At 40.3% G+C, this 14328-nt stretch overlaps 1 protein-coding gene across 1 annotated transcript; it reads right to left on the bottom strand.

The window, feature by feature from the left end:
- Positions 1 to 1325: 1325 nt before the first annotated feature.
- pax1b (paired box 1b) lies at positions 1326 to 13780 on the bottom strand. Its single transcript, XM_030404420.1, has 5 exons — positions 13713 to 13780; positions 10716 to 11294; positions 8499 to 8623; positions 4775 to 5021; positions 1326 to 2519 (listed from the first exon to the last, which is right to left on the bottom strand). The coding sequence occupies exons 1-5, from the start codon at positions 13714 to 13716 to the stop codon at positions 2449 to 2451; spliced, it is 1026 nt and encodes a 341-aa protein (XP_030260280.1). The 5' UTR covers positions 13717 to 13780; the 3' UTR covers positions 1326 to 2448.
- Between the last annotated feature and the right edge of the window lie 548 nt (positions 13781 to 14328).

Raw genomic sequence — 14328 nt, 5'->3', positions numbered from 1 at the left:
TCCGTCATGATTTATACCTGGTTACAACACAAAGCAGAGGTGGCGTTGCAGTAATTAGCCAGAGACGCGCTTTGTATAACGCCATGGTACACTGACACCACGGCAGCCAGGCGTTTAGTCACGAATCTGAGAGGTATGATTAACAGCTGAAGAGATGAAATCAGCGATGATGAGGAGGGAAACACGTCTGTTGATCACTGACTGATTCTGCCATGTTCGTCCCCCGTCAGCAGGACGTTACTGACATTCTGATTTTAGGGAAGGCTCCACAGTCAAATAGGTCAGAGTGAATGAGGTGCGTTTTTTTTGTTACTTTGGGTATATGAACTATGTCTGGTCTTTCGTTCTTTCGTTCTTTCGTTCTTTCTTTCTTTCTTTCTTTCTTTCTGTCATTCTTTCTTTCTTTCTTTCTTCCTTCGTGTGCGGGAGCGACGTGGTAGTACAAACACGTTTGACCTGACAGAGATAAACGGGGGAGTGTGAAGACCAACTAGGCAGAAAGATGGAATCATGTCACATTACAAAACATCATCACAGCTGCCAACCTGTGTAAACACAAAGCGAGGCGCGGCACAAGTAGACTCTAATTCAGCTGTTAATGTCACGATTTGTCTGATCCTGTTTCATCACTGCGTTCCCTGATCTTAGTCTGCTTAGAGGAACGATGGAAAAAAAAAACAACCGAAAATACACCAGAGAACCAGACTCTTCCTTTACCGTCCATCCCTGAGAGTCCAGATGTTTGTGGACAGAAAGCTGCTGACCCACTGAGGAGAGAACGAGGACTTAGCTGGCTTCCTAAAAGACTCACGGGCTTCTTAAAGAGAGAGTTTTAAACAAAGGGCCGATGTTTGCTCTGTCAGTCTCGGCATGAATCGGATTGTTCAGGTTTTAACAGACGGTCTCTGTTTAACTCTGAGCTGTTTGCTGGTGGATCACCTTACACCTTTTCTCCTCACCTGCAGGAAGCTTTAACAGATAATGAGTCCAAAACTGGAGGGTTTCTTGTTCAGCTTATCATTAACACAACCGTGGTGAAGTATTCAGATCCTTATACGTAAATTGGTTCAAAAATAGATGTGTTATTTGGATGGTTCTGTGAACCGTTGGATTACCTTCAGTGTGTTTACATGTCCAAACAGTCCAGTCTGTGTTTGTCATGGACACATACAGGATCCTACAAAGACTGTGGATATTTAATAGCTGAAGTTTAGGTTACAAATATATTTTTATATCGTATTCAGCCATCTGTTATTCTTCTCCGCTCGGCTCCAACATCTGGAAAACCGTCCGCGTTTATGCTCTCTGAACCACTGACATACAGCTTCTATTGCATTACGTCTTTATTAAAGCACACTCATAGAAAAATATACTTACAGCTTTACCGATATAGTTTACAAGATCATGCAGCTCCGATGCACTTTAAAGATATTCCAATTCAAGACGGAATCATGGAAAAAGGTGGAGCGGCATGCAACAGTTTGAACAGATGGGGAAATACACGTATTTGCTTTTTGGTGGCGAGTTAGATGAGAAGATTAATGCTGAAACAACAGCTGGCAACGGGTTAGCTTAGCGTAGCACAAAGACTGGGAGCAACAACAAAATCTCAACTCAATCACCAGAGGAAATGTTGGTAATGTGCACTTCTGCAAACCACAGGTATCTTGAAACTTAACATTCCTTTTCTGCTGCAACGTGGGTTTGTTTAGGGTTCAGTTTCCAATTTCCCTCTTGTCACAGCGCTGTGTATATGGTCCGGTTAGGTTCAGGCACAAACAGCACTTGGTTAGGGTTAGAAACTGATTGTTTTGCCTTAAAATAGCTGGTTCTGTCACCACAAATACACTCGTACATGTGATCTGAAGGCGATAATGACACGGAAGAAATGTCGATCTGATTCCAATAACATGAACAATGTTGAACGTATGTGTGGATTGCAGAAATGTATAAAGCCAACATTTTACTCTGACATCTGGGCTAAAAGAATCTCACCTGCCCACAAAACATTGCCTAGCACATACACAAGAAAAATATCAATATCACCCTTGGCAAGAAAGAGAAGAAGCATATTTCCTAAAATGCAGAATTATTCTTTTTAAACTGTGTTTGTAGGAGCGGAAATTTTTTCTATTCGGGGTTAAAAAAAAATATCTAAAAAAAAACAGACTTCATTTGGTTGTTTACTTTACATTTCTGGCTGCCTTTGGTGTATTTTCTTTCACCACATGTCGGTGTGCTGCTCGTCCCGAGAAACAGCAATAAATCACGAAATAGTGTCCCGAAAAGGAGTTCATGATGGATGAGCTGTAACACCCTGAGGAGATTTCTCCTTCAGGTCGGAAGCAGGTTAGTTACTTCATCACGAGTCTCTTCAGAAACCTAAAAGCTGACATTCGATCCCTCAGCATCCGATCTTCTTCTTCGTGCTGTGCTTCCTCGTTGACGTCATGAGGCTGAAGACAGTCTGTGAGCAGCGTGGTGATGTTTGTACAGAGGACTCTGAGGTTTCCTGTCCTCTGCAGAGAAAACAACACAAAGAGAATGATTCATCGCCATCAGGATCATCACTCTCGTATCAGCACCTGAATTATTTCATCAAAACAAAACAGGTTAACTCTTCATTTCAAGTACACGAATCAGAAATGAATCTTCTTCTCTTGCAGCCCAGTGGGCAGAATTAAATGTTGCCATTTTACGTTCGTTTTCCTCGTTTAAGTTTCAGTTCAGATTTCTCTTCTGGACGTGCGCGAGTAATGCAAATCAGTGCATATTTAATATTCAAGATTCAAGGCACTTTGTTGTCATTGTACTGCTGCGCAAAACAAAAGCAGCACAACGAAAATGCCACGGCACTCGCTGTTGTTAAGGAGAAACAATCCAAAAAGAGCTATATATAAATAAGAATCTGATGAACATCATATAATTATATAAATATAAGGCGGTTGTTTGAGAGAGTAAGATAGTCAAAGTGGTAATGCTGATGTCTGTTAGTTGAAATCTTTACCCTATTAATTTTCTGTCTACTTAACACAGACTCTAAGGCAGAAATCTCCACTTCAGCAGCACTCACTGTACACACACCAGACCAGTTTATTCTTATCTACATTCGGAAGGTTTACAGAGGTGCTTGTTCTTATATCACTCACAGTTATTCCTAAATAACATGGCAAAATGAATGCCTGTTGATTGGCGATTTATGGAGTGATAAGACATATCTAATATTTCCTCTGTAAAAACCTTTGACCATAATACATCAACAACATGAAACCACAATTTCAGAAGCTGGCTTTATAAAGATATTATCAGTGGCGGTTCTGGGCGGGGGGGGCGACAGGGGCCAGTGCCCCTGTGACTCTGAGTCTGGCCCCCCCGACAGGGAGTCTGCATCAATAATACAATGACAGATTTCTTGCAACGATTTTGTAGTGAAGGGAAAGGTGGAAATAAAGCTGTCTCAGCAGTTTACTACCCAATCAAAATTGTTGAAATTGTAAACACTGCTTTAAGTCCCATTTATCCCCTGTCTGAATGAGGGATTTGTCTTCTTTTCCTGGGTTGTATGTGCCCCTCTAACAAAAAAGTTGGCCCCAACCTGTCCCCCCTATTAAAACTGCCTAGAACTGCCATCGGATATTAATGTATTTTTTTTGTATCTTTAAAGGTGCTATATGTAAGAATTGGGTTTACACATGAGCTTTGGACCGGGGCGGCCTGGGCTAGCTGATTAGCATTCTCATTTCAGTAGAAATCTGTGAAGCACAATAAATACACTTCATATTGACAGTACTGCTGTTTATTTGCGATCTGTGGGTAATGTGTGTTAATTTTTGCTACTAATATGGCACATTGGCCCTTTAAAGATCGAATCAAATAATTCAGAATAAATGTCTTAATGTCAGTGATCGCCTGCAGGAGTTTCGTAGCGATATCTATCAGTTAGAATGTTTGACTCTATTCACTTAAGAGCTGATCGTTATCTGTTTGTTTGTTCATGAAGAACTGGTTCTGCCTGCTGCTGTGTGTTTATAAGCAGCTGCGATGAGGTCTGAAGCTGCTGGTCGGAGATCAGATTTGTGATCATTATTTTGAACTTTCCCAGGTAAGATTACGACTGTTTAGAGACCAACTTGAGTCTGTAAAAAACCTGAAATGTAATCATTTATATGACTTTAGTGACACAAGAATTCAGCCTTGTTTCAGTCTACAATTTATTACTAAAAACACAGCAGATATGGTCCATTAAATCACCTGTATTTAAAGCTAATACAATGTACAAACTAAAGATAAAATGTGACTTTTTGAAAAAAAAAAACTTGGAGCTGTTTCTTCTGTATAATTTGGGACCATTTAAATCTCAGCACGACCAGCAGCGTTTCTTAAAAACACAAACATTGGCGGTCGTTGAGTCGAGAAACGCAGCATTTAGCAGAAAATAAAGCAACACAAATAAAGCCAGATGTGTTTTTATAGCTTAAAACACAGGATGGAGGTACTGCGGCTTTCTGAATGACAGTTTTTTAGATTTGTAATTTTCAGTCAGGCCACAAAGTCAACTTTCCCTCCAGCATCCAACCTTAAAAAGACTGAAATACAACTGGGAATATCAACAGTGGGCTGCAGGGAAAATTGGGAATTTGTGGGTGAAGAAACACGGAGGTTGAGTCCTCTGGATATACAGTGTCAGAAAGATGCATTGTTTTCCATCTAAATAATGGTGGTCATCATAATGGAAACAAAACATCTGGATCAGTTTGAACAGCGTTTAACTCACCTTCTCTTTGTTGAAGTTTAAAGCATGCTGCTGTGTGAAAGTCTGCAGCCTCCAGTGGAGCAGCAGTACCGGGACGAGCCGGACTCTGAGTCAAACTGGGAGTGAGCGTGGGAGTGATATTGGGGGACTGGGGCTGCCAGTGGTGCCCGGTGCTCATGTAGTTGGCTGATGGACCTCCGTAAACACCGTACTGGTTCGGTGGAGAATACGCACAAGCTGAGACGTAACCGGGCAGACTGGATGGAGACTGAGGACGAGAAAGAAAGAAAAGGTTGTTCAATCATTAAAAAAACAGGGTTTCATTCAATAAAGAAGGTTTTTCAGAAATAGCAGGTAGAATATTTAAAAAGCCTAAGTTTGACCAACTGGTGGCTCCAGATAAAAAGTCAGAGAGGTCACAAACATCTTTAGGATTCATCCTCTGAGGATCATGAATGTTCTCCGAAACTTTTACAAACATCTGGCCAGCAGGTGTTTGAGACACAATATGCTGAAACTAAGAATTAGACAGACTGACCAATGTGGAAAGAAAAGTTTTTTGCTTTATTGTATGATTTACAAGAAAATGATGATTTCACAGTGTAGTGGCTAAAGAATAATGAAACCCTCTGTGTTTAGGTCCTTAGAAAGTTGCTTTCACGATGTCATTCTGTTGGCCACTGGTCACGAAATCTCCTGAGAAAACGAAAGCTGACTGATGATCCAGTCGGGCAGGCAGCCTGGCATCATTTCTATCTGCTGTCACTCCCATTAAGTACTAATTGAATGAACAGTGATAACACAGTTGTGGCGGTGTGGCTAACAGGGCACATGCACTTTCTTTTCAAAATAGCTGTCATCGCAGCTTCCACATTTTATGGCAACAACAGGGGTAAATGATCCATTTTCTACAGATTTGTTTTTTCTGGTTCTAATAATCAAATTGTTCCTTCAATATAAGTGTCTTACCGATGTCCATACTTCAGGAAACAGAGGGCTGAGTGAGGCTTTCACTTGTGGAGTCAGACTGTGGAAGGGGAGTCAGACTGTCAGGAGCTGAGGTGGAGGAGGGCCAGACAATAGAGCAGGAAGGTGAAAGCTCAGAAGAGGACTTGTAAGGGGTCTGAGCAGGCACCAAACGGTGACACCCACAGCCCATTATATCACTTTGCAGGACAACCCTGGCAACCACCAAGACTGGGGGCCCTCTGATTACTTCTAACAGTATATACTGTAGACGGTTTTTTAAAAATCAAGTCAGAGAACACAAACCAGCAGGAGGGGCTCATCTCTGGAGACGGACTTAAAACCACTCCAGAGAAGCTGAAAACCTTCTCTCATATCGCATATCTGTGTACATGGCATGTCTAAGATACCCTAGGATCCGGATGAAGATGAGGATCCCAGTTGTAGCCAATTCAATGAGTCAAGGCAGATTCTTCAATATGAGGCAGTCCATCAAAGTTCCAACTTGATGTCTCTGATGAGGAGAAAAAGAATGACGCCCTCTGAAAGTTGAGACCTATCTTAAACAGAGTGCAACAAGGCTGCCTCAATCTGCCGAGACCAGGGAAGGCTTGTGTTGATGAGCAGATGATTCCCTTCGCAGGCAGTTTGTGTCAGGGAAACCAAATCCCACTGAACTGCAGCCTTTATTCTTGTCAGTCCCAGCGGTCTGGTGCTGGATTCTCAAGTCTACAAGGGTCGGAATACGTTCACTGATCAGAAGCTGGGAATCAGAGGGAATGTAGTCGCTCAGATAGCATAGTCTCTTCCAAGTGGAACACACCTGTACTTTGACAGGTACTTCATCTCTGTCAACGTACTGGATATGTTGAAACAAAAGGTCTCCTGGGAACAGGGACAATGCACCTGTGCAAGTCAAAGGTGTCGGATGACACCAAGGAAGAGATACATCCGAAATGATTGTTAGAAAACCATCAGAGGTTGCCGGGACAAAGTGGCAGGACAGTAAGGCAGATCTGGTGGCCTCCAGTGTCCATGGGGTAGTGCACCTGGACAGCTGCATGAGATGGTCATCGAAAGACAGGTGCCGTGTTACTGTGCGTAATCCTGCTGTTGTGACTGAGTACAACAGAAACATGGGTGGGGTTGATTTGCGACTGCATGATCAGATTTTACCCAATGTCAAGCCACACAAGAAAAATGTACCATCCATACAGTCGTGCATTTGTTTGACCTGTCTGCCACAAACATCTGGATCGAGTACAGGTCAGACCAACAAGTCTCTGGGCATCCAGAGAAGGAGAGGATGCAGCACTTTGACTTCAAGCTGCTGCTGGCTGCAGAAATGACTGCTCAGGTTGACAAGGTGGCCAATGATGATGAGATGAGCGCTGATGATGAAGAGTACATTCAGACAAAGAAGAGGAGGCTTGTTGAATCGCAGACCAGTGGCAATGGGTGGCTGTGGCTCAGGGCCAGTGTGTTGTTATCGGAAGGTTCAATTCCCTTAGTCAGCATGTCCCTTTGGGCAAGATACTGAACGTCAAACAGCTCCTGATGTGTTGGTCGGGACCATGCATGGCAGACACCGCCATCAATGTATGAAGTCGCTTTGGACAAAAGCATCTCCTCAATGGCGTAAATGTAAATGCAATGTAAAGAAAATACGGGGCGCTCCATTTGCCAAAGACCAAATACAAGAACTACGGTATGTTAAACTGCAGGTAACCATAGCAACCATGAATTAAACTCACCACAAGCAAACTTTATTTTACAGATTAATACATTGAAGCTCCTCTGATATCAGAAGAGGAAGAACACTTCATGTGTCATCTTGTAGCAGTGCTGCTGCTGACTTCTTATTAACAGTCTGCAGCTGTTTGAAGCTTACAATTAAAGCAGCTTGAAAACAGGAAGAGGGCCTCGATCACAGCCAATCAGAGCTCTGCTTCCATCACACATGCATGCCGCAGTGTGCCACAAAATAAAAACACAGCTGGTAAATATAAAAATACCAGGCGGTACATTAAATAGTGGAATTAAAACCATACATATAATTTTCCTTAAAAAATAAAAAAGTGTTCGTGGATTCAGCTGTTGTTGTCTTTTACATTAACTGTACCAATTTATTTATTTATAAATCCCCGCTTTAATTTGTCAGTAAATTATGAGTGCCTGTTTTAATGATCTAATTATCGATAAATCAATATATTAATTTTAACATTATCTTTTAAATCAACCTTTAAACCCCACTTTTAAACATTTCCTTTTACGCAAAGTCACCCTTTAACCAGTTTTTTTCATTTGTCTGTCTTTCTATTCTTTTAACTGCCCTTATGTGTCTGTTTTAAATTCCTCTCATGTGATGTCTTTCTTGTTTTCTTCCCTCCTTCACTGCTTTGTTTGTTTCTTTTTAATCCATTTATCATCCTTTATTCTTTTTACTGCTCATAATGTTTTTTTTTTTTTTTTAAATGTTCTCAATTCCTCTGAAGTGATGTCGTTTTTTATTTTATTTATCTCCCTCTATTTTCCAGCTTTCTTTTTCTGTGATCTCACCTCACCTGACCTTATCTTTTACTTGTGATGACTCGCGTCATCGTTTTGTGTTTTTACGTTTTCTGCGCTGTCTTCTTGTTTTAACTCGCCTTAGGTAAGACTTTCTTGTGTTTGACTAGACTGTGAAGTCAGAACGCTTTTTACAAGTTTCAGCAGCCTAACTTCGTTATCTAAAACTGGAAACAGAAATGGGTGTTTTCTTAGCGTTTAAGCCGTTTACCTGCTGTGGATATTTGAGGTCGGTCTCATTGTTGGTTTTCTCCACTCCATTGAGTCCAGAGGGAAACGCTCTCATACTGGTCCAATCCTCCATTTTGGCAGAGTGCCCATCAGGGCCAGACAGTGCTGTAAAGAGAGACGTTTATGTCAGATGAACACTAATTTAACAGTTAATAATTTGACATTTTTGGATCACTTCTTTGTATTCAGTCCAGTTTAAGAGAGCTAAGAGAAGCCATATTCTGATACGTTTGTAGAAATGTTTTGTTTAAAAAAGTTGCCAGTAACCAGTAAGCCGGGAAGAACAAAATGTTTTACTAGAGTTACTTCTCATGAAAGAAACAGAATAATAAAAATGTCTCACGTTCTTACAGATTTGCATCAGACATCTTGTCTTGTTCAATCATAAACAGATGTTATTTCCTCCGTATCCTTTCGACCTCAAAAGCTTTTCCCTCTGCGGCTGAACTTTAATTTCATTAATGGATTTTATTTGAAATAATCCGTCAGTCAAGCTGTATATCACAGGTCACCCATCAACATAACCTTCTGTACAGATTAGTGCTGTCCTGCTTTACAGAGCACAGAGAAGCTGATCATTCAACACAATATGTAAACAGTTAAACGATTTTGAGACGATAAGATGTAGTAATAGAACCAAGACACCTGATGTAAAAATGATTCTATATTATATATAGGCTATATCATAATTATTATTATAAAAAAAATGAAATAAAATACAGAACATAAATAAATAAAGCACTTTAGAACAACTTAAAATCAGTATGAAAGAGTAAAAAATACAGCCTATATGTATGTATGTATATATATATATATATATATATATATATCTACATACATATATACACACTTTTACAGAGAACCTAAGGTAAGCAGCATACACACCAGCAACCAAAAAGAAAAAAACAACTAAACTAAAGTATGTGTGTATGTCTCTGTTTTTTTACTCAGAGTCTTTAATATTAACTTGTTTTAACACATAGAGCAGGTATTTTTCTATTTTTTTTATTGTAGATTATTTGATCAATAATGTAAAAAGGGAAGTGAAGAATTGAAGCTAGATGAAGGTTTGAACAAAGTCTCTCTGCACGGCATTATAAAGATGACGCTACAGACGGCACACCAAGAAATGAAGCATTCGATAAAAATCAATTTAACAAACTCCTAAATAATATCATCAGTTTTTTGTTTTGTAAATAATTATGGGATTATGTTTTGTTTGTGTTTTTAAGATGTCACTGTGCACATGATATTGTTTTTTTGTTGTTGTTTTTTTTCTGGGAACGTCTTTGATATTTCTGATATTCTGTACGCTCCTTTTAAACCAACAATAGACAAGGACCTGAAAAATAAGTGAATGTTTTTTCATCTGATCAAAACCTCCTTAAGTGACAGGGGTGTCCAAACGTTTTCTTTGGGGGGGTCAAAACTGAAACTAAATGGTGGGACATGGACCAAAAAGGCAACACTTTATTGTATAATTAAGATGCTAAAATGCTTTTCTTAATTAATCGACTTCCTTTGCATAATCACTCCGCCTGCAATACATATATATATATAAATACATAAAAAATTAAAAATCAAAATTAAAGGTCATTTTTATCTCACAAAATAAGAGCATGAACATCATTTTATTTTTGGAACATTTATTTTTAAAACAAAATGATGAAATTAAATGTGCAAAATTGAATCCCTTGGTGGGCGAACTTTGGCCCCTTTAGACAGCCCTGACACCCTACAGCAGGCTGTGTGTTGGGGGGAACCTGGACTAATGATCAAGGCTGGTATATGTTTCTAAATTCAACTTAAAACCTTTTTTAAAATAATATTTGTGGAATGATTTATATTACAGCATTCATTTAAACATAAATAATGTTTTTTTTGCTTTTTCATTCATTTTCAGTCGCATTTGAAACGTTTGCTTCATCTAACTAAACTCATTATGTTTGGGAAAACATTAATACAACAATAAATCTCTGCTTTAAACACTATAGTGGGATCAAAAGAGGCTCAAAGAGATATCAAACTCAGGGCCGTCTGATGCTGCGAAATATCGATTTTCATTCTTTTCTATTAATATCCTTGTATTAGCCTATTTAATTTACTTTCCATGTAATATGTGTGTCGAAGGTGTTTTCAGTAAGTATAAATCAGTATTTTATGATGGGGATATGATTTTGAAACTTTCTAAACTGACCTGTCGGGTCCATGAAGGCTCGGAGGCCCAGGATGTTGTGCCAGCTCCGCGGCAGGCCGACGTGTCCTGGCCCGCCGCTGGTCCTGGTCCCGGTGTGGCTGACCGCGGCCCCGGTGCTGTAGGAGGAGTACGGGTAAACGTGTCCGTACTGGAACTGAGCCGGGGCCGGTTTGTTGCCCTCAAGAGTCCCGATCTTATTCCTGAGGATGCGGCTGATGGAGCTCACGGACGGCACGTTGTACTTGTCGCACACGCCGTCCGCCAGCAGCCGGTCCCGGATCTCCCAGGCGAAGATGCCCGGGTCGCCCTGCTTGTAGTCCCGGATGCTCTTCACCACGGCGGGGGTGGTGACCCGGGGCTTGCTGCCGCCGATGGCGCCGGGCAGGACGGAGCCGGTGTCGTTGTAACGGGCCAGGATTTTCGACACGCAGCCGTGAGAGACGCGCAGCTGGCGGCTGATGTCGCAGGGCCGCATCCCGAGCTGCGCCAGCTCCACGATCCGCAGCCGCACCGCGTGAGGGAGCGGCCGGCCGTTGACGAAGAGCCCGCCGAGCTGGTTCACCTCCCCGTAGCTCTGCTCTGCACACACGGGACAGATGGACGAGAATTCAGTCTGAATAGATCACAGTGGCATGATCTGTTCTCCTGATTTCGCTTAATGATTAATGTTGAATATTTATGTACTCAGAATAAGAGCAGAAATATGACCTTCTATTATTGCTCAGGATGGTTGTAGCTTTTCTATTTTAGTTTTCATTCTAGTTTACTTATTTCCCTAAACGTGATGTCAGCAGTTACTCCTTCAACAGTTTCATTTTTTTAAATAGTCTTTTTGTTTTTTTATTCACATTTTGCTGTAAATTTAAACAATCTCTAGCACAAGAATCTTTTCTTATCATCTGTCACATGTGCTGAAATAACATCCACTGTGATCTCAGACACACTAAATAAACTGCTAATAAAATAAATGATCTTTTCCCAAATGTCTTAACACACAATGCTGCAAAAATTTGGATTTGGAGCCTAAATTCCCTGCACAGTGTGTAGCTCTTGTCAGATGATTAAAGTAATTGATAATAATAATTGATCTTTCAAATTTGAAAAGCACTTTTTCCTAATAAACAATTGAAGACTTGTGTTGTCACTTTCTAAAAAAAGTACTAAGCCTAATTGAAGTGCATTTTTACCTCACACAAAAGGAAAGCATAAGACATTTTTATACTTCTCACATTTATTAAATTCACATGTTATTTAGCTAGAAACATCTCGCTGGACGAATGGAACCTCACGGTGGGCCAACTTGGGCCCCATTTTTGGCAGCCGGTTATAGTATAAAGTATGGTAACATGTTATACACTTGTTGTTTCATATCTTGCATTTGACGATGATATCGATGAATTCCCAGATTTCTACTCTAGATAAATAGGCCTTATGCTGAACATTTTGCAGATTGAGAGTGCGAAGGAGAAAAATGAGCCGTTAGATGAGAGCGATCATGACTTCTCTACTGTCAGTGCAACATAAACCAGCTGCAGGAATCCAAGAATCAATGAAATATTTAGATGAGGTCGATGAATTGTGTAACTGAACCTCTTTATAAAGAGAATTCTTGCTATTATTCAATGATTACGTCTCTTTGTTCTGCACTATGAGGTGGAAGCCATTCCATCTGCATGCAATAATTAACTACAACTTTTCGCTAAACTGTGTCTACAAATTAATCAAATCACAATAACGCTAATAAAACATTTTGTTTCCCATGTCTTGTTCGCTGTGTCGCTGTATGCGGCAGCCACACGGCAGATAATTCTCATTAAAGGGCTAATAATTGTCGACTGATTCAATTTCAGGTTAATTCACATTTTGCCGATCAAGGGTTGAAAGAATATCATAGTAGAAAAATGTGTGATCACAACACAAGATATTGGCCGTCTGTGTTTTCAAACATTAAACATTTAAAGGTGCATTATGTAGTTTTGAGGAGGAAATACGTATTTTCATGACCGAACAAACTGAATAAACACATTTATGTTAGAAGGACGCTTTCTAGTGTCAAACAGCGTTTCAGGGACCTTATTCTCTCACTCAAAGATGACTTGTTTTTACGGAAGTGTAATATCAGATTAGATGTGACTGACACTATATTTAACTTTTTTTGCCGGTGGAGCGACTACTTTAACTAAATCCTTATGATTAAAAAAATAACTCCTTCCAGAAGCAGATCCACACTCCACAGAAGTGTTCTCTCGTTCAAAAGAAAATAGGCTCCTGAGAGATCTGCTGTGTTACAGCAGACTAAATGTTGTGTTTGGTGATGAATTCAAACAAACTGCTTCCTGCGTCGTAACTGCAGCACAAGCCAGCGCTCACTTGTCTCTAGATTGTTTATGATTGATGTCATCTGACGTGTTAATCCTCTGATGGTTTATGTACTTTTCCAGACATGCAAGACGCAGCGTTTCCCCATTTGTTTTCGTAAATCTGCAGGTCTCAACTCAAATTTTGACAGCGGATTAATCTGCAGAAAACATGATCAGAGTCAAATGCAACTGCATGCAAAACTTCTAACTTATTTCATGCATTTCTCTGATTTGTTTTCCTGTCTTCAATTTAAGTAGCCTATAATAAGTCTATATTTGAAAGCAACCACACAAGTAAAAAGCTGTATATGTACTTAGTGTCCAGTCTAAAAGGAGACAATCTTCCAATTAATTACATTTCACCATATCTGACTTTGAAATAAAAGAACAAACTCCACACAGTCATGAAGCTAATATTTCATGTAACAATCTAATTAACTTGAGTTAAAGAAGTTATAAGTAACTTTTAAGTTTACTTTTAATTCCTGCCGCTGATGTCTTTACAGGCGGCAGAAAAAGAAACACCATTAGAACAACTTTTCCTAAAAAAGACATCTAAAATGGAGAGTGAATTTCCTTTTAGCCTGACATGAATTCACTTTCTCTGTGTGTTGAAGTTCAGTGTTTGTCCTCTCACCCATCGGCTGCCGTCCACAGCGTCTCACCGCTCCACCATCCAACACCCCGACTGCAGCCTGCAGTGATCTGAACCGTCTCCTCCTCCTCCTCCTCCTCCTCCTCCTTCCTCCGGGTGGAAGTCATGTCATCGTTTCCTGTTTGCAGAGCAGGAGGATCATTCAGCGTCAGCACCCAGGAAAACGAGGGCTCCTGAAGGGCTCTTTGGTGAGTTTAAAGCTGCATCCTCATTCCTCTGAAGTCCACATGTTGACACTGAACACGTCATTACAGGCTGATGAAATCCTGTTTCCATCCGACTTAGCAATGCTGGATCTCTTCCTCTTAATTTGGAGAAATCCATGACCCCAATCTACTGATTTCCACACAGGGGTACTTCTTCAGAAGACTGGGGTAGCATAAGTAATTTGATAAAGTGGAGTTAGGGTCCCTCCACACTGAGTCAGCTGTAACAGCTGAAAACCAGTTGTTGACAGAGGCGTCAGCTAGTTAGCAAGTTAGCATAAAAGTTGACTCAGGTTTACATTGATAAATGGTTTGAAGAATTATTCAAAGATTGTCTGTTTATGATAGAGTTATCTTAAAGTAACATAATGGATATACAGTTGAAATAGTTA

Source organism: Sparus aurata, chromosome 22, assembly GCF_900880675.1.
Source record: "Sparus aurata chromosome 22, fSpaAur1.1, whole genome shotgun sequence".
Taxonomy (NCBI): domain Eukaryota; kingdom Metazoa; phylum Chordata; class Actinopteri; order Spariformes; family Sparidae; genus Sparus; species Sparus aurata.
The sequence above is the reverse complement of the archived record's forward strand: the minus strand, read 5'-3'. Positions and strand labels throughout refer to the sequence as shown.

What these genes read in the sequence shown, in the direction of transcription:
- pax1b (XM_030404420.1), bottom strand. An exon ending in ACCTCAAATATCCACAGCAG is followed by an intron (nt 5,022 to 8,498) that starts GTAAACGGCTTA and finishes TCTCGTCCTCAG; the next exon opens with TCTCCATCCAGTCTGCCCGG. An exon ending in TAAACTTCAACAAAGAGAAG is followed by an intron (nt 2,520 to 4,774) that starts GTGAGTTAAACG and finishes TTTTCTCTGCAG; the next exon opens with AGGACAGGAAACCTCAGAGT.